The sequence below is a fragment of the Salvelinus namaycush genome, chromosome 22 (assembly GCF_016432855.1).
Source record: "Salvelinus namaycush isolate Seneca chromosome 22, SaNama_1.0, whole genome shotgun sequence".
NCBI lineage: Eukaryota > Metazoa > Chordata > Actinopteri > Salmoniformes > Salmonidae > Salvelinus > Salvelinus namaycush.
The window spans coordinates 5,292,984-5,313,816 of NC_052328.1; the positions used below are offsets into that span (position 1 = coordinate 5,292,984).

Consider the following 20,833-nt stretch of genomic DNA (forward strand, 5'->3'; position numbering starts at 1 on the left):
AGCGGTTATGATATGGTTTGGTTTGGAAAGTTTTTTCGGGTATTCACATACAGCTGATGTGTTGTGCATTGAAGTCCACAAGCGAAGGGAAAAGGTGAGAGGAGGAGAGCGCATAGATGCAAGAAGGAATACAATGTGGCTGCTATGAAAGTGAACTGTGTTTACGTGTGATCAGGGGTGTATTCATACGTGTGATCAGGGGTGTTTCTTAAACGGAAGAAAACAGAACGAAACGGGGATAAACATACCTGAATTTGTCAAATAGAAACTCTCGTTTGCAACTGTTGGACTAATGATTATACCCTAGATCAGCTAGATGCAGGCAAGAGTGTGCAAGGCAGTATTGAACGTGTCACAGTCTGTCCATGTATCACTGTCTGTCTTCTCAAATTTTTCTCTGTGCACCTACGTTGTAAACTTTTAGTACTTTCAGAAAGTATTTATACCCCTTGATTTATTCCACATTTTGTTGTGTTACAGCTTGAATTCAACATTTATTTTCTCACCCATCTACACACAATACACCATAATGTTGGAGTGAAAACATGTTTTTGAAGTTTTTGCACATTTATTGAAAATTACGTTGTTTACATAAGTATTCACACCCCTGGGTCAATAAAGGTTAGTATCACCTTTGGCAGCAATTACAGCTGGGAATCTTTCTGGGTAAGTCTCTAAGAGCTTTGCACACCTGGATTGTACAATATTTGCACATTTGAAAAAATTATTCAAATTGTCAAGATGGTTGTTAGACAGCCATTTTCTTGCCACAGATATTTCAGCCAATTTAAGTCAAAACTGTAACTAAGCCACCCAGGAACATTCAATGTCATCTTGGTAAACAGCTCCAGTGTATATTTGGCCTTGTGTTTTAGGTTGTTGTTCGGCTGAAAGGTGAACTGGTCTCCCAGTGTCTGTTGGAAAGCAGACTGAATCCTCTAGGATTTTTCTTTTTCTTAGCTCTATTATGTTTCTTTTTATCCTGAAAAACTTCCCAGTCCTTAACGATACATACCAATAACATGATGCAGCCACCACTATGCTTGAAAATATGAAGAGTGGTACTCAGTGATGTGTTGGATTTGCAACGCTTTGTATTCAGAACATATAGTTAATTTCTTTGCCACATTTTTTGCAGTTTTACTTTAGGGCCTTGTTGCAAACAGGATGCATGTTTTGGAATAATTTAGTTCTGGACAAGCTTCCTAATTTTCACTCTGTCATTTGGCTTAGTATTGTGGAGTAACTACTGTAAAATGCTGTTGATCCATCCTCAGTCTTCTCTTATCACAGCCATTAAACTGTAACTGTTTTAAAGTCGCCATTGGCCTCATGGTGAAATCCCTAAGCTGTTTCTTCCACTCTGGCATCTGAGTTAGGAAGTACGCCTGTATTTTTGTAGTGACTGGGTGTATTGATACACCATCCAAAGTGTAATTAATAACTGCACCATGCTCAAAGGGATATTCAACCTATCTACCTATAGGTGCCCATCTTCGCGAGGCAATGGAAAACCTCCCTGGTCTTTGTGGTTGAATCTGTGTTTGAAATTCTCTGCTCGATGATGTACCTTACAATTATCTGTATGTGTGAGATACAGAGATGAGGTAATCATTAAAAAATCATGTAAAACACTATTATTGGACACAGAGTGAGTCCATGCAAATTATAATGTGACTTGTTGAGCCTATTTTTACTCCTGAACTTATTTAGGCCTTCCATAACAAAGGGGTTGAACATTTTTTATTCATTTGTACAAAATAAAAAGAAATGTAATTCCACTTTGACATTATGGGGTATTGTGTGTATGCCAGTGACACAAAATCTCAATTTAAATCCAGGCTGTAACACAACATTCTGGGGAAAAAGTTACTTTCTGAAGGCACTCTACCGTACACTAAGAAAGTGTTACATTTAACACTGTTGGTGTTAAAACTCAGATCTCAAATGTGTTGTGTTCTGTTTATTTGATAGGGTTGCTTTTGAGGTTGGATCTGACCAGGATATTGTTAATTGGTTTACACCACACCAAAAGACTTCAAAATGTTTTGCAGGGGAAAACAAAAAAAATTGTAAGTACAGATAGTAACTCTGTGTTTCAATCCATTTTGGATCGCTTTCTTCAGTTTGGTACCTAATGAACATGACCCTGGTTTACAGTTCATTTGATGTGGTTCTTCTAAACAACGTGCTTGTTACTATATGGTGGGGTTAGTCAGAACATACCTCCGTCATAGTTGTTCTGCTGAGGTTCATAGCGCTGAGCTGATTGGCTGCGTGCATGACCTTCCCTGATCTGCTCCTTCTCATTCTCCTCTTTCATTATCAGCTTCCCCAAACCAGACTGGATCTGGGGACACACAGAACATATGGCAAAATACTTCACTTAAAGCCTGCGGGTATAATGCATTTTAAGACTTGTCATGAGCATGTATAATGATATCGTCTAATGAATTTGATCTTATAATGATCCTGACTAAATACCAACCATTTTGAGTCAGTTAAAAAGTTGATGCATACAGAGACAAAACATAGTGTAAACCTTATTATAATACAGTATAAAGGCTTGTGCATGCTTATAACAAATTATGAAGCAGTATACTGTACCTGCAGGAATAACTTTTTATGAACATACAATAGTAGAGTAGAGCTGCCTACCTGTGTGTGTTTGTGGGTGTGATTGTGGACGTGAGTGTATGAATGTGGCTTCTCTAACCTTGTTGATTTGCTCCTCCTGGATTTGCTTTCTCTTCATAGCCTCCTCTTCCTCCTCTTCCCTAGACCGTCTCCTTCCTCCTTCTGAACCTTTGAGTGGCATAAACAACCCGCGAATAAGCCAACACACACATGCACACACACACACAGCAAAACACACACACACACAGGAACACACACACAGGCACGCATGCACACACCCTTATAACTGTGTGTGTGTGTGAATTACAGGCATCTTGACTGAGAAGTAGTGCTAGATACAGTCAAACAAGACTGTAAAAAACTGTAACAGAAGCCATAATAGAATGCTTCCATCTGTGGACATCATATTCACAAAAGTACTGTACAGGATTTTTAAAAGGATTTACAAAAGTACTGTAGGATTTATCTTTCCAGCAACAGGGGTGGGGGAGAACACAAATGCGAGACAGAGTTCACTAGACATAAACAAAGACAACACGAAAACAGTGAAACTACTCAGCTGCACAGAATGTTAACACGGAGAGTACAACAGTCTTCACAAGATGAGATTTTCAAACTGTGAGTTTGATACACAGAACAACACGGTGTAGGAAGACAGATCAGTTTGAAGCCAGTCTCAGTTAGCTCTGTCCAAGTCATTTGTGAATGGTCGATTGATTGATTTTATAGGTAGCTGTACAGGAAGCTGTAAAGGAAGGTGCAACTGAAGCTGTAGCAAGCAAAAAGTGACACGATGCCAACAACAACAGTCTTTCAAGGATACATTGTTCATCAGCATTGCACAAAATTCAGCAAAATAATTTTAAAATCTGTGTTCCAGAGAGTCAAATTGGGGTGAGAGCAGGGATCCAATAAAGCTTAGTGGTGATGTTAAACTACAAGTGCATAAGAGTGAGATTATGACCGATCCATAAAGAACCCAAACCCTACATCCTAGACACTTGTGAAAATCTGGGAGGTTTGGAAAAGCCATATGGCAGAAATTCCACCTAGCCTATCAGAGTCCAAGGTGGTGCTATTGACATATTGCTCAAACCTATCAAATTCTCTCAGATCTCCACAAATGTGTAGAGGGTAGGGACTAGTGGTTGTTTCTGGACAGGGACAAGTTCAGGGTTTGGTTAGGGGTAGTGAGCCTCTAAGGTGAAGGAGGTGGGGCAGTGCAAGCATGCTCATAAGGAGCCTACTGTACCTAAGGCAGCCAGGGCCAGGGAGGGAGAGCAGGGGGGCCAGTGGTTGTTTTCGGTCGGTGATGTGTCATCCGGAGGGGGGACATGGGCGGCAGGAAACGTAGCGGATCTGATGATGTCATCAGCAGACTTTCTTTTTGGTGCGGGTGAATCTAAATTGGTAACCAGAGGAACTGGACTATCAGTGTCTGAGTGAGTACCCTTAATCCCCTTAACCACAGCTGAACATTTCAACATCATCTGTCTGAAATGTTGTGTGACAATCTTTACACCGCAAATGTACAAGTGTTGAGGTGAAAAGTGTTGTGAGTGTTATATCTGAGTGTTGATTCGAGTGGGGTTAACAAATTGACAGAGAATGAAGTGTTATTTGAATCACAGTGGAATCAACACTGCGTCGTGTTGTTGTTACTTGACTGTGTCGCGTTCATTTCCGTTAACTCTCTCAGAGTAGAAAAGATGTGGGAGGGGCCACATTATCATATTTCCCAGCATAATTTGTTGCAGGTTGATTTTTAGAATAGTTTGTTTTTAATATCTATGTTTCTGCATGCACATTGATTGATTCATTGATCTTATGCTATACAAAGATAAATGACATACATTTTTCTAAACTAATCCAATCTAGTGTACCCATCACTTAGATGGTTGTTCCAGTTTAAATGATATGAACTCACTATTAAATCCATCTCAATAACAGTTTTTCTGAATGGCTGGATTCTGATAGGGTTTACAGTACTTATAATTTAATAAACTAGAATATTGTGATTTGCAGGTCTGATGTGTCCAATGAGCCAAGATTTTCAGATAGAAATGTCAAGGATAACTAGGCCATAACTAAACACATGAAAAGTAGATTTTATATGGACATAAATGGTTATTTCAATTGTAACACATTCACCTTAGCAGCCCTTTGGTGAAGGCTTCAATATAGAACTGCTATGAAGTCAACAAACATGTCTCTGTCACTAACAAGCATAGTCATGGGTTGGTATCTCTCATGTTCACTTGAAAGGCATGCTGGGAAATATGTAAATAAGGCGTTACACCTACAGTGTTAAAACTACACCCCCCCCCCCCAAAAAAAGACTAAAATACTGAAACACTACATGTGATTCCTTAACAAAAATAGATTGTAACAGCATCATCTCTAATAAGTGTTAATTTAAGTTGGAATTTGCAACAGTTTAACACTATTTCAGTGGGTCACATACAGTAAGTAAGAAACGGTTACATTTAACATGGCGGATGTAAAATTCTGATCTCAAATTTGCTGTGTACATGGTAAAGATAATACCCCAACCTTACACTTACACTTATTATTCAGAATTGTTCACAGATTATGTAAATAGTTGTAGTGTGATGGCGCTCTAATCAATATGTATAATCTTGTCTGCACCGCTGAAGGGGTGCTCAGTCCTAGGAATGTACAAATGTAATCTTAAAAGACAGTTCAAGACGGCAACTTATTTGCCTTCAATAGTATTTATTGAAGGCAATAAGGCCACTAGATCGTTTGACAGCAAGAAAGGGCTACAGAACCTTTAGTGGAGAAGGACCAGACTCCAAAACATGTCAGCAATAAATCATATTTAAGGGAATTAAGATGACATCCCAAACCTTCTCTTTAGATTATGGGGTACTGTAGGCTCACATGCCTTGATCTTTTGCTTAGGTTTCTAAATTCTCAGAAAGTGTTCAGAAAGTATTTGGTCAGAGAGAGACTTCAAACAGTATTGACACATTGACATTGGAGGTGGTTACAGTAAATGGTGTACAATTAGAGATCACAATGTGGTGATTACACAATTTCAATCCAAACTGAAAAAAACATAATTGAAAGGACCCAGATATTGCTCAATGACATCGAGTCCACCAACCCTATACCATTACTAAAAGGTTAGGTGCTGCTTTGTATAGTTAAGCTTATCGATCTTGTTTATAGCCAACGAGGTTCAAGACACTATTTTCTTTCTATAATCACGTTGTTCTACAGTAAACCAACTCCTCATATCATGTCCCTGCTAAGAGAAGTAATATTACCTAGTCCTGCTCTTGGAAAGCTCTGTCTCTATTTGCAATCAATATAATTATTCATAACAATAATCATACTGTTAATGCTGGTGAAACCAGGTGACAGAGAGTGAATATACCGTGTTGTTTGTAGATGGGTGGCTTCCTGTAAATGTTGATCCCCTGATCTGAAAGGGCAAAGGGAGAAAGACATAGTCAAAACCACTGGGCACACCACGTCATTTCAACGTGGCTCATTGGGGATTATTTGGTTGAGATGTTGATCAAAGGGATTACAAGATATATTCACCCACTCAAAAAGACAGACAAAAGTTAGTTGGATTTCCAATGTGTTATCACTATGCTTTCAATGATCTAAAAGCACAACTAAATTCCAATGGAAAAACAATGTCTGATTTTCGGTTTAGTTGTCACCCAAATGTCTATGTCCGTGCTTTCAATAATTTAAAAGCAAAGATTACAGAGATTACATTAAAAGTACATGGCGCAATTGATCAATGTTGTTCGAGATTCTGCACAGATTATTATAGCATAGCTATCTTGAATTAGAACACTTTATGTGATTACATAAGAAGAAATGTATAGTTACCATCACCTCAAAATGTGGCCATGGATGTGTTACCGATTTTAAAGTCGAATTTTACATTAGTTTGTAAGAAAACATTTTACATTCGTTTTTAAAGCTGCAATATGTAACTTTTTAGGCGACCCAACCAAATTCACATAGTTATAGATCTGTCATTCTCATTGAAAGCAAGTCTAAGAAGCGGTAGATCTGTTCTATGTGCGCTATTTCTATGCTTCCTGTTCTTTACTTTCAGTTTTGTACACCAGCTTCAAACAGTTGAAAATACAATATTTGGGGTTATTGAAAATATATTTCACAGCGGTTTAAATGGTACAATGTCTCTCTCTCTATGTTGCTTGTTTTGTCACAAACTGAAAGTCAGCGAACTATTCGAATTTAAGCAACCAGGAAACTTAACTTTAGGATATTTACTGTATCACAAAAGCGATAGTGAATTGTTTTGGGTTGTCAATGCAACCAAATATCAACATTTGAAGGAGATCTATCGTCTGCTTGAATAGTTCCATCTGTGCCACTGACTTAAGCAAAAAACTCACCGGAAGCGGGTGGGCGGAGCGAGGCGGGTGGAAAGGATGGGACAGGCAGAGCAGTGACTGTATGCTAGCAGGATAGTCCATATCTCCAATTATCTTTGCTGATGTTGTGTATGAATAAGTGGGTGAATTGGTCTAATTTAGCATATATGGTAAAAAAAAATCTAATGAGTAAAAAAAAAGTGAATAATGACAACAGAAATGTTTTGTGTGACTACAGCGGCAGCAATAAATCACATAAATCGTGACAGGTTTTAAGTGAGCGAGGCGTCATAGAGGACAACATGCCCACCCAGCTTCGGTTGGGTTATTATAATTCAAAACAATGCATTTTTAAATAAATCGACGCATGCCTCGCATGCTCGCCTTTGGTGAGTTTAGGCCATATGTCCGGCTTTAATTCCAGTTTGTCTACAAATTAATCATTGGTGCGTTGGATTCACGTCTCTGTCTCAATCAAACATCAAAGTTAAAGAATAGGATCAAATCAAATCCAACTTTAAATGCACTTTAAATCATTTGATCTGATTGAGTCTTATTATTTAACTTAGATTTTTAGTTGAGATGGAGTTGAATCCAACATATCAATTATTATTTTGTAGACAAACTGAAATGAAAGCCAGACTAAGTCAGTGGCACAGATGGAACTATCCAATCAGAATATAGAGGCTTCATCTCCTTCAAATGTTGATATTTGGTTGTGTTGACAACCAAACAGATTTCAAATCACTAAATATCATTCCATTTGAAATCAGCCAAAGCTTAAAACCCTAGGCCTATTTGTATTGTGTATTTTATGTTGAATTCTGGGTTGAATTGAAACAATAGCTTTGATGGCTTTGCAAATGCTATATAAGCCTAAACTGTGTCATTCAAAAATCAAATCAAATCGAATCAAATTGTATTAGTCACATGGGCCAAATACAACAGGCATTTCACCTTACAGTGAAATGCTTACTTACAAGCCCCTAACCAACAATGCAGTTTAAAAAACACGAATAAGAATAAGAAATAAAAGTAACAAGTACATAATACGTTTTTAAAAATCAGTTACAAACAACGCAAAAAAACAAACATCAAAATACAATCGGTTAGGAGCACGTAAAATGTCAGCCATCTTCACTGTCTCAATCATTGATGATATATGAGTGATAAAGGTCAAATTTGATTTTGCTCTGTTAAACCTACCCTTTGGAATGACTTTGATAGCAATAGCAAATCTATTTTGTTTTTATGATTTTTTTTATTCCTATATTTTTGGGGTACTTTTACCCCTTTTCGTGATATCCAATTGGTTGTTAGTCTTGTCCCTACAGACTAGGGAGAAGCAAAGGTCGAGAGCCATGCATCCTCTGAAACACAACCCTGCTAAGCCGCACTGCTTCTTGACACACGGAGGAAACATCGTCCAGGAAACATCGTCCAGCTGGTGACCGAAGTCAGCTTGCAGGCACCCAGCCCGCCACCCATCCCGTCCGGCCAAATCCTCCCCTAACCCGGACAATTGTGCGCCACCGCATGGGTCTCCCGGGCATGGCCAGCTGTGACACGGCCTAGGATCAAACCCGGGGCTGTAGTGACGCCTCAAGCACTGCAATGAAGTGCCTTAGACCGCTGCGCCACTCGGGAGGCCTTATCTATTTACTTTTTAAGTGGGGATCTATCATCAATCATTCTCACAATAGCACATTGGTAATATTCAATGACAAATATCATAGCTGGGCTTGGTTAAAACCTTGGATGGGAGACTAAAGACTATGTGTAGACTATGCCCAGCTTATTGTTTGTTTTTCTGATAGTGGATATAACGGAAGATCTGACATTATTTTAAAGGTACAAATTCAACATATTTTATACAAGGTTTGTCTATGTCAACATTTTGTTATGTATTTTCCATGTAGAATCCGTGCCACAATACGTCGACAAATTACGTTGAAACAACGTTGATTCAATCAGTTTGTGCTCAGTGTTTTTGCATTTCATGTATACGTATCAAACACTTTTCCAGTGACACATGAGCCAAAAGCATTATTGAAATGGAAAAAGTGGTAGAGAGAAGTTGAGTGAGAGCAATAAAAAGTCTCAGGTGACCAGTAGCAGTAACAGTGACAGGGTGCGCTCCGTGTATCTCCTACCTGGGAGGTGGAAATGTTTAGGGGTCAGAGAGAGAGGCGGAGTGACCGGCCGGCTCTCTGGCCGTTGGGGTATGGGGGAGCTCCGCCCGCTGAGTGGATCAGTGCCTCCGATGAGAAGAACCAAGAACAAAATGTAAGCTGGGCAACCATAAGGAAATCATAAATTTGGAGAAAGCTAATCTTGCAGAGCCAGACGAGAGTGTCTCTGAGTATTGGATATAGCTGTAAGGTCTGGCATAAAAATGGACGCAAGTGGATGTTACTTTACTCTGCAAAGAGTGATCCAGTTTTGAGAACTATTGAAGCATCCTGTATTACCAAATCAATGGATGGGAAAATCATGCAGGGGTTGTAGTTAAAGCATACAGCAGACAAGAAGCATACCAGAGCATACAGTGTGAACCATATGCAACTCTGAGTTTGGTACAGCTACAGATTCACTCTGTTTGTCGCTATCCTAACACAGTAGATGAGGATGAGGACACACCTTAGCATGCAACCAGACAACATCAAAACACAAAAGGCCATAAGACTGATATCATATCTTATATCTAGTTTATCATTTAAAAAACATGTTTTATCCAAAACAATTGGCAGATTATTTCAAACTAGATGGATTCTGATTTTTTTTTCTCATCAAACCCTAACCCGTCCCTAATCCTACTAATCTCATTGTCGGTTAGTTAGTCACTAACCAACAATGTTAGTAACATACTGTAGTCATGAGGTAATATGAGACCTAACCAAAGCATGCAGGCCAACCTGGTCTCAGAGCATTTCGTATTATTCTGTGTGTAATTCCGTAAACTCCATATGTTACATTTAGTATGGTATGTGTTAATTTGTGGATGTCGTAATATAAGATATGTTACGATTTACAATTTCTATTTTACATTATGAATTTACTAAACGTACAACATGTTAGGAATTTGCAAAATGTATATATTACGAATTCTAGCTAGGTGGCTAGGTTGCTAATATTAGCTAGGTTAGGCATTAGGGTTAGGAGTTGAGGTTAGGGTTAAGTTTAGGAGTTAGGTTAAAGGGTTAGAGTTAGCTAATAGGGTTAAGGTTAGGGGAAGGGTTAGTTAACATGCTTAGTTGCAAAATAGCTAAAAAAGTAGTAAGTAGTTGAAAAGTTGCTAATTAGCTCAAATTGTCCATGATGAGATTTGAATTCGCAACCTCCGGGTTGCTAGACGTTTGCATTATACGCCCACCAATCCACCCTACTTTCATTTTTGCCTTAAGTAACTTATGTAACTTATGTAACCATACCAAACGTAACATCTCGTACTCATTTTTTATACCTTTATTTAACTAGGCAAGTCAGTTAATAACAAATTCTTATTTGCAATGACAGCCTAGGAACAGTGGGTTAACTGCCTTGTTCAGGGGCAGAACGACAGATTTTTACCTTGTCAGCTCGGGGATCTGATCTTGCAACCTTCCGGTTACTAGTCCCAACGCTCTAACCACTAGGCTAACTGCCGCCCCATTTGAATGTCCAGGATTTATATTTACTATGTTACGTCTAGTCTATGAGACCAGGCTGTGCAGGCAGACAAAATGGGCATTTATCATTAAACAGGCAGAATGTTAGTAATGTGACTTGGGTGGAACATTTCAAAGTTTCCCAATGCTGGAAGGGGAGCCCGAGTGAAAAAGTTTGGGAACCTCTGGTCTAAATGAACTAGGCTTCATTTAGACCATTTAGACCTGCTGTCATGTCTATATCATGACAGCAGAAGAGACGTCTCTAGCCTGGTCCCAGATCTGTTTGCCAGTCAGTTGGTAAGAAAGGCACAAACAGATTTGGGACCAGGCTAGTCAGCTACTGACATTCACTTCACATCAAATGTGCATGGCAACAGTATACAGTGCCTAGCGGAAGTTTACATACCCCAAGTAAAATAAAAATATATATAAATGTTTATTAACTAATTAAAAATAAAACATATGCATATGTCTTTACACCCCTGAGTTAATACTTGGTGGAAATACCTTTGTACGCAGTGAATAATTTTTAATAAGATTCTACCAACTCTTATGGCAACATATATCCATTGTTTTTGTCAAAATTAATAAAGCTCAGTAAATTTGGTTGGAAATCATTGATGGACAGAAATATAAAAACGTAGTCTGAATGTCAAGCAGATTTATGTCAGGAAAAGGAAAACTCAGGAAAACTCAACACTTTTTGGAAATCCATTCTGGTGTGTCTTTGGAATTACAATTTTGACAAAAACAATGGATATACAGTATGATGCCATAAACGTTGTGCAGAGTTGGTGGAATCGAATTCAAAATCATTCACAGCTGTAATTGCTGCCAAAGGTGCTTCCACCATGTTTTAACGCTGGGGCGTGAAGACATGTTTGTTTAATATTTAAATGAATTTAGAAAATGTTCTATAATGTTTCTTTCACTTTCAATGTAATCCCTTTCAGATAAAATTTTAAGGCAGCAAAATGTGAAAACTGTGCAAGGGGTGTGTAGACTTTCACTAAGCATTGTATAGCGGCTGAAGATGATGGTAGGGACATGAGTAGTTTAGCCATAACGTATGAGGCAGTAAGACTTGAATGAGGTGACACAGCTTGCCTTGGTAGTGGGGAGAGTGGAGGGACCATGGGGACTAGGGCCCTGTCTTACCTTGGCTATGGGGTAGGAAGTGGTGTCTGAAAGGGGAGGTGGGGCGGGAGTCACTATGGCTGTTACTGCACAGGTCAGAGCAGAGCTTCTGCATGCCTGTCAGAGTTTCTGCAGGGGTGGGGAGGTGAGAGAGGGGAGGGGGGACAGAGCCGGCGGGGAGACACCACCACAGGTACGGAGGGGAGGGAGACGTGGAGGGGGAGATGTGAGCGAGATGTGGAGGGAAGGTGGAAAAGGAGGAGGGAGGTGTGGAGTCGAGGAAGAAGTAATACAGTCAGTAGACATACCATCACAGATAAAGACAGGGAGGGAGGGAAGAGGTGGAAGACAGGTGAGAGAGGAAACAGACCCAGTGGACACACCACCACAGTTAGGAAGGGAGAGAGGAGGAGGGGAGGTGAGAGAGGGTGAACGAAAAGAAGGGGGAGAAAATCGGAATCATGTAAAAACTAGAAAACAACAAACTTGGAGTAAAAATTATTTGAGGGAGATGGGGATAAGGAATAAGGAAAACGTGTATTACGAGATACACCTTCAAGTGAAAAAACAGTGTTTATATGAATAGCATTAATAAACTATAAACTATATATACAGTGGCTTGCAAAAGTATTCATCCCCCTTGGCATTTTTCCTATTTTGTTGCATTAAACCTGTAATTTAAATAGATTTTTATTTGGATTTCATGTGATGGACATACACAAAATAGTCCAAATTGGTGAAGTGAAATAAAAAATAAAAAACTTGTTTCAAAAAATTCAAAGAAATAAAAAACTGAAAAGTGGTGCATGTATATGTATTCACCCCCTTTGCTATGAAGCCCCTAAATAAGATCTGGTGCAACTAATTACCTTCAGAAGTCACATAATTAGTTAGTCCACCTGTGTGCAATCGAAGTGTCACATGATCTCAGTATATTTTCATCTGTTCCGAAAGGCCCCAGAGTCTGCAACACCACTATGCAAGGGGCACCACCAAGCAAGTGACACCATGAAGACCAAGGAGCTCGCCAAATAGGTCAGGGACAAAGTTGTGGAGAAGTACAGATCAGGGTTGGGTTATAAAAAAATATCAGAAACTTTGAACATCCCACTGAGCACCATTAAATCTATTTTTTTTTAATTGAAAGAATATGGCACCACAGCAAACGTGCCAAGAGAGGGCCGCCCACGAAAACTCACGGACCAGGCAAGGAGGGCATTAATCAGAGAGGCAACAAAGAGACCAAAGATAACCCTGAAGGAGCTGCAAACCTCCACAGTGGAGATTGGAGTATCTGTCCATAGGACCACTTTAAGCCATACACTCCACAGAGCTGGTCTTTACGTAAGAGTGGCCAGAAAAAAGCCATTGCTTAAAGAAAAAAATAAGCAAACACGTTTGTGGGATGTGGGCATGTGGGAGACTCCCCAAACACATGGAAGAAGGTACTCTGGTCAGATGAGACTAAAATTGAGCTTTTTGGCCATCAAGGAAAATGCTATGTCTGGCACAAACCCAACACCTCTCATCACCACGAGAACACCATCCCCACAGTGAAGCATGGTGCTGGCAGCATCCATCCCCACAGGGAAGCATCGGCAGGGACTGGGAAACTGGTCAGAATTGAAGGAATGATGGATGGCGCAAAAATACAGGGAAATTCTTGAGGGAAACCTGTTTCAGTCTTCCAGAGATTTGAGACTGGGACGGAGGTTCACCTTCCAGCAGGACAATGACCCGAAGCGTACTGCTAAAGCAACAGTTGAGTGGTTTAAGGGGAAACATTTAAAAGTCTTGGAATGGCCTAGTCAAAGCCCAAACCTCAATTAAATTGAGAATCTGTGGTATGACTTAAAGATTTCTGTACACCAGCGGAACCCATCCGACTTGAAGGTGCTGGAGCAGTTTTGCCTTGAAGAACGGGCAAACATCCAAGTGGCTAGATGTGCCAAGCTTATAGAGACATATCCCAAGAGACTTGCAGCTGTATTTGCTCCAAAATGTAGCTCTATAAAGTATTGACTTTGGGTGGGTGAATAGTTATGCACGCTCAAGTTTTCTGTTTTTCTGCCATGTTGTGTAAATCAAATGATACAAACGCCCCCAAAATAAATTTGAATTCCAGGTAGGAAAATAGGAAAAATGCCAAGGAGGGTGAATACTTTCGCAAGCCACTGAACATGAATAATAAATAAATATGTCATTATTAAATTATTTAACATTTAAAGTATTTATAAGGAATATTCATTCAAGTTATTAGTGTTACCAGGGGGGGTCAGTGAAGATGTGAAGAGTAAAGATAAAAGAGGACAGCAACAGAGCAGCTGCAGTGGGGAGTTAAGTTTAAGGTGTGGTAAAGAAAGAGTGACAGGCATGAATGTTACTCCTGCGAGTTGTGAACAAGTGGTCTTATGTTCTTGTCAAAATAGTAAGGGAAGAGTGGAGAGAGGCAGTGCCTACTGTATTTATCAGACTATTTTCAATTCTTTCCCCTGTGCAACCTGTAAAGAGTAACAATACAAATATATTTTCATCTGTTCCGAAAGGCCCCAGAGTCTGCAACACCACTATGCAAGGGGCACCACCAAGCAAGTGACACCATGAAGACCAAGGAGCTCGCCAAATAGGTCAGGGACAAAGTTGTGGAGAAGTACAGATCAGGGTTGGGTTATAAAAAAATATCAGAAACTTTGAACATCCCACTGAGCACCATTAAATCTATTTTTTTTTAATTGAAAGAATATGGCACCACAGCAAACGTGCCAAGAGAGGGCCGCCCACGAAAACTCACGGACCAGGCAAGGAGGGCATTAATCAGAGAGGCAACAAAGAGACCAAAGATAACCCTGAAGGAGCTGCAAACCTCCACAGTGGAGATTGGAGTATCTGTCCATAGGACCACTTTAAGCCATACACTCCACAGAGCTGGTCTTTACGTAAGAGTGGCCAGAAAAAAGCCATTGCTTAAAGAAAAAAATAAGCAAACACGTTTGTGGGATGTGGGCATGTGGGAGACTCCCCAAACACATGGAAGAAGGTACTCTGGTCAGATGAGACTAAAATTGAGCTTTTTGGCCATCAAGGAAAATGCTATGTCTGGCACAAACCCAACACCTCTCATCACCACGAGAACACCATCCCCACAGTGAAGCATGGTGCTGGCAGCATCCATCCCCACAGGGAAGCATCGGCAGGGACTGGGAAACTGGTCAGAATTGAAGGAATGATGGATGGCGCAAAAATACAGGGAAATTCTTGAGGGAAACCTGTTTCAGTCTTCCAGAGATTTGAGACTGGGACGGAGGTTCACCTTCCAGCAGGACAATGACCCGAAGCGTACTGCTAAAGCAACAGTTGAGTGGTTTAAGGGGAAACATTTAAAAGTCTTGGAATGGCCTAGTCAAAGCCCAAACCTCAATTAAATTGAGAATCTGTGGTATGACTTAAAGATTTCTGTACACCAGCGGAATCCATCCGACTTGAAGGTGCTGGAGCAGTTTTGCCTTGAAGAACGGGCAAACATCCAAGTGGCTAGATGTGCCAAGCTTATAGAGACATATCCCAAGAGACTTGCAGCTGTATTTGCTCCAAAATGTAGCTCTATAAAGTATTGACTTTGGGTGGGTGAATAGTTATGCACGCTCAAGTTTTCTGTTTTTCTGCCATGTTGTGTAAATCAAATGATACAAACGCCCCCAAAATAAATTTGAATTCCAGGTAGGAAAATAGGAAAAATGCCAAGGAGGGTGAATACTTTCGCAAGCCACTGAACATGAATAATAAATAAATATGTCATTATTAAATTATTTAACATTTAAAGTATTTATAAGGAATATTCATTCAAGTTATTAGTGTTACCAGGGGGGGTCAATGAAGATGTGAAGAGTAAAGATAAAAGAGGACAGCAACAGAGCAGCTGCAGTGGGGAGTTAAGTTTAAGGTGTGGTAAAGAAAGAGTGACAGGCATGAATGTTACTCCTGCGAGTTGTGAACAAGTGGTCTTATGTTCTTGTCAAAATAGTAAGGGAAGAGTGGAGAGAGGCAGTGCCTACTGTATTTATCAGACTATTTTCAATTCTTTCCCCTGTGCAACCTATAAAGAGTAACAATACAAATTACACATGCTCGCACGCGCACACACATACATACACACAAATACACAGACAAACACACACACACACACACACACACACACACACACACACACACACACACACACACACACACACACACACACACACACACACACACACACACACACACTCACCTGGTCTGTGAAAGTGCTGCGGTGAGCGTGACAGCGGGGTGTAACTATTGCGATTGTAGACGTGTGATCCGATAGAGCCCTGACTGGTGGACCTCTGGAGGATGCGTTCCCTCATGTCATAGCAGCCCTAACAGGGACAACACAGTGACCTCACCTGCCAATCACTGTCAATCCAAGAGCTTCTCTTCATTATAAAATTACAGAAGCTGTCTCTCTGGCAACAAAATTAAGTTATTCTATTCTATTCCTCCTGAACGCTAAACAAGAGTATTATGGTGTAACGCGGTACTGAGATACAATGTTCTCTTTTATACTTTCAAGTTTTGTTTTTGGAAGCAGATGTAATTACATCGTAGCCACAGTCCCACTGTCAAGTAAAGATTGATATAAATCAAACCACTGACTGTCTTGACACAGGCACTCACCTCAGCAGACGGTGTAGGTGACATGTTTCTTGAGGACTGAAAAATAAAAAAATCGATTAATATCAACATCCAACATTACCATACTGTAAGAACAGACACACCGAAACCATGTACCACCAATGATAATAATTGGGTGCCTTACCTTGTCGTCTGGCATGGGGGAACGCTCCCTTCTTGCAGTATGGAGCTGGGGACACAGAAGGTGACTCAGCAAACTGAATGTGAAAGGATTTACACTAGACTAAACGTGAAATGTGCACTAAAAGTGTCAGCCTTCCACCCTGCAACAACAGACATACTTTCCAGGGTGGAAAGGTGGATGAAAGATGACTTATGACAGTATGATTTCTGCATCACAGACGTTTTCCTTCAAACAAATACTTACCCAGCACAGATTGTAACTTCAGAATGCAGGCTCGTTTATTTTTACATGATGCGTCACACACACGCACGCACGCACGCACGCATGCAAACACACACAGACGTTCATGCATGGATGCATTCGAATTACCTCTCCCACACTCTCCCTCCTCTCCTCCCTCTCATCCAGGGACATGGTGTACAAAGGCTCATAGGTAATCAGATCAGGGTGCTCTATGTCATAAATTGCTTTGACTTTGGGAATGGCGGCTAGGTCCCTGTAATCAAGGATCTCATTGTCTACTTTTGCCTAGGAACACAGACAGACAGATAGACAGACAGATCGACACATACATAGAGACAGAGCGAGAGAGGTTATACACAACTAAAAGCACACATCTACTGAGACAGGTTAACACTAGCAAGTATTAGTGGTCAGTAGGGTTGCAAAATTCCTTGAACTTTCCCAAAATTCTCAGGTTTTCCGGAAATCCAATTTGGAGGATTTACAGATTGGCTGCCTATTCCCTCCTGACTGAATCTTCCAATTTTGGGAAAGTTACAATCAATTTGCTACTGTCTATAGAATAACTATTAGGGAGTCTGATAAGCCTAGGGCCCCTTCTGTTTTACATGAAGTGAGGATTGGCAGGAAGGGTACAGCAACATGAACAATGTAAGGGGGAACAGAACATCTGTGTACCGGTAAGAAAAAGGACTAAGACAAAGTTTACACAGGGAGTCACAATTTATTTTAAGCTTCGTTAGGGGAGAAGTGGCCTAAATTCTAAAAATAAAAGCAGCACATCCAGCCCACTATGTGTGTGAGGGTAGATGTACGTTTGCCTGGCTACCCAGACACCTTGCTCCGGCCAAACGCTATGCCACGGCCATGACGTTAGTTAATTTTCCGCAATGAGTCTGGATTTTAGTACCTCCCCGACCCTTCACCGAAAGCGAAGCACATTCGGGGCCATCTGGTTGGGCCAGAGCCAGAACACATGTGGGTAAAGCGTCCGGTTTTAAATTAATAATTTGCTTTAATACTTGATAAGAGACCATCCAATCGCTGACTACTTTGTTTTGTACAACACCCCTCGTGCCCCTCCTCACCACAAACTACTTCAATAATAGCAGTCTCAGACTAAAGTATGTAGCAGAGCAGTGGAAAAATTAAGTGTGAGTCGTCAGGCAAGATGTACGGTAGATAGAACTCACATATATGGTATGACCCGGTGAGCCAGGTATGCTTGAACCAGGTCTGGAACAGATACTCTCGGACGACGACCTCGAAGGCTGCAAGAGGAGAACTGTTGGTTACATTATTGAACAGAAATTGAATATGTCAAGACAACATCTCTCGGTACAAGTTCAAGGGCATCTCTGGACTAGCTTTAAGTTATCTTTCAGTTGGCTCATGTCATCTCATCCTCTTTCAATCCGTATTGCAGGAAATTCAAGGGGCAGCCCCAACCAGGACTCGAACACGGGTCCAGTGACACCTGTTCGTATCTCTTACTGTTACACCAAGAGATCCTTACCTCTTGACGAGGTTGCTAGGTGTTGGGTTAAAGTTGCTACAGCATTATGTTTGCCTCCATTGCAAATGATGAGTGAAAGACACTACACGACCAATAGTATGTGGACACCTGCTGGTCGAACATCTCATTCCAAAATCATGGGCATTAAAATGGAGTCGGTCCCTGCTTTGGTGCTATAACAGCCTCCACTCTCCTGAGAAGGCTTTCCACTAGATGTTGGAACATTGAGGCAGGGACTTGCTTCCATTCAGTGATAAGAGCATTAGTGAGGTCGGTCACTGAAGTTGGGAGATTAGGCCTGTCTCTCAGTCAGTGTTCCAATTCATTTCAAAGTTGTTAGATGGGGTTGAGGTCAGGGCTCTGTGCAGACCAGTCAAGTTCTTCCACACCGATCTCGACAAATCATTTCTGTATGGACCTCGATTGTGCATGGGGGCATTGTCGTGCTGAAACAGGAAAGGGCCTTCCCCAAACTGTTGCCACAAAGTTGGAAGCACAGAATCGTCTAGAATGTCATTGGATGCTGTAACGTTCAGATTTCCCTTCACCGGAATTAAGGGGCCTAGCTTGAACCATGAAAAACAGCCCCAGACGATTCTTCCTCCATCAAACTTTACAGTTGGCACTATGCATTCGGGCAGGTGGCGTTTTCCTGGCATCCGCCAAACCCAGGTTCGTCCGTCGGACAGCCAGATGGTGAAGCGTGATTCATCACTTCAGAGAACGCAATTCCACTACTCCAAAGTCCAGTGGTGGCGAGCTTCACACCAGTCCAGCTGTTGCTTGGCATTGTGATCTTACTCTTGTGTGCAGCTGCTCGGCCATGGAAACCCATTTCATGAAGCTTCCGAAAAACAGTTATTGTGCTTCCAGAGGCAGTTTGGAACTCGGTAGTGAGTGTTGCAACCGAGGACAGACGATTTTTACACACTACAACGCTTCAGCACTCGCCGGTCCCGTTCTGTGAGCTTCTCTGGCCTACTAGTCACTGAGCTCTTCAGTAAGGCCATTCTACTGGCAATGTTTGTCTATGGAGAGTGCAGGGCTGTTTGCTTGATTTTATATACCTGTCAACAACTGGTGTGGCTGAAATAGCCGAATCCACTAATTGGAAGGGGTGTCCACATATTTTTGTATATATAGTGTATGTCAACTCAATCACTGCATCATCAGGAGGGGAAAAGACACCTAGTTGAACACCTAACTTTGTTTTAGAAATTCCATGAGAAGATGTTTTATTGTCACATACACCAGATACTACGTGCAGTGAAATGTGTTGTTTTACAGGGTCAGCCATAGCAGTACGGCACTCCGGTAGCAAATTAGGATTAAGTCCCTTGCTCAAGTGCACATTGACAGATTGTTTACCTTGTTGGCTCGGGAATTCGAACCAACGACCTTTCAGATACTGGCCCAGCGCTCTAAATGCCCCACATTGTCACCTCATATGACAAGTAGATTAAATCTTTAAATAAAATACAAACACATAATCTCGCAATGTCGTCAGTAATTTGCCTCTGCAAAGTGAATGAGAGCATTTGCTTTGTGACTTAGTAATGTCCTTAATACTGTAAATACCACATGCCTTCTAATGGGAAATGCAGAATTCAGATGGAAACAACAGTTCTGAATTCATGTATTGATTGAATGCAGCCATTGACATGAATCATGTTTTCACAACCACATGGTGACTATAAATGTGTTTTTTTACCACTTTTTCTCCCCAATTGGTAGTTACAGTCTTGTCCCATCGCTGCAACTCCTGTACGGACTCGGGAGAGTAGAAGGTTGAGAGCCATACGTCCTCCGAAACACGACCCCACCAAACCGCACTGCTTCTTGACACACTGCTCGCTTAACCCAGAAGCTAGCTGCACCAATGTGTCGGAGGAAACACCGTACACCGTGCGACTTTGTCAGCGTGCATGCGCCCGGCCCACCACAGAAGTCGCTAGAGCGCGATGGGACAAGGACATCCTGGCCGGAGAAACCCTCCCCTAACCCAGACGATGCCTGGCCAATTGTGCACCGCCTCATGCAGTGCCTTAGACCGCTGCGCCACTCGGGAAGCCTTAAATGGGGTATTTTTAAAGAGAGTAGTTTGGGTGAAAACAACCATTAATTTATCGTTTGATATTTTTCTGCATGGTTCGAATTACAAGTGGGCTGGGCACCCCCATAACAAATTGGATGCCCCCAAGAGCCATTGGGCATCCACAAGAGTCAATGTATAATTTGAACACTGTTCATGTCTACTCCTCAAATATGTCTTTGTCTTTAGCCCATGCTCCTTCTAGATGAGGGCGATACAGGTGTATGAGACGTAATGTGCAAATGTGTGTAGCATTTTAACACTGCAGGCTGGCTCCAGCAGGGGGCAGCACACAGCGCATCATGTCCTATGACCTATGCGACATCATAGAGAAAG

At 41.2% G+C, this 20,833-nt stretch overlaps 1 protein-coding gene across 3 annotated transcripts in view; it reads right to left on the reverse strand.

Annotated features, from left to right (window-relative positions):
• The window catches only part of LOC120017887 (actin-binding LIM protein 1-like), a 41,882-nt gene that overhangs the window by 10,498 nt on the left and 10,551 nt on the right, over nucleotides 1–20,833 (reverse strand). Inside the window, exons 7-16 of one of the 3 annotated variants that reach the window (XM_038960840.1) lie at nucleotides 18,083–18,160; nucleotides 17,016–17,174; nucleotides 16,505–16,540; nucleotides 16,080–16,206; nucleotides 9,179–9,283; nucleotides 6,041–6,088; nucleotides 3,890–4,039; nucleotides 2,717–2,796; nucleotides 2,287–2,350; nucleotides 173–207 (exon numbers count right to left, since the gene is read on the reverse strand). In XM_038960840.1, coding sequence (XP_038816768.1) covers nucleotides 173–207; nucleotides 2,287–2,350; nucleotides 2,717–2,796; nucleotides 3,890–4,039; nucleotides 6,041–6,088; nucleotides 9,179–9,283; nucleotides 16,080–16,206; nucleotides 16,505–16,540; nucleotides 17,016–17,174; nucleotides 18,083–18,160 — 882 coding nt within the window. Of the gene's footprint in view, nucleotides 1–172; nucleotides 208–2,286; nucleotides 2,351–2,716; nucleotides 2,806–3,889; nucleotides 4,040–6,040; nucleotides 6,089–9,178; nucleotides 9,284–11,833; nucleotides 11,942–16,079; nucleotides 16,207–16,504; nucleotides 16,541–17,015; nucleotides 17,175–18,082; nucleotides 18,161–20,833 lie in introns of all 3 variants that reach the window. The other 2 variants (XM_038960841.1, XM_038960843.1) reach the window with 2 other exon arrangements.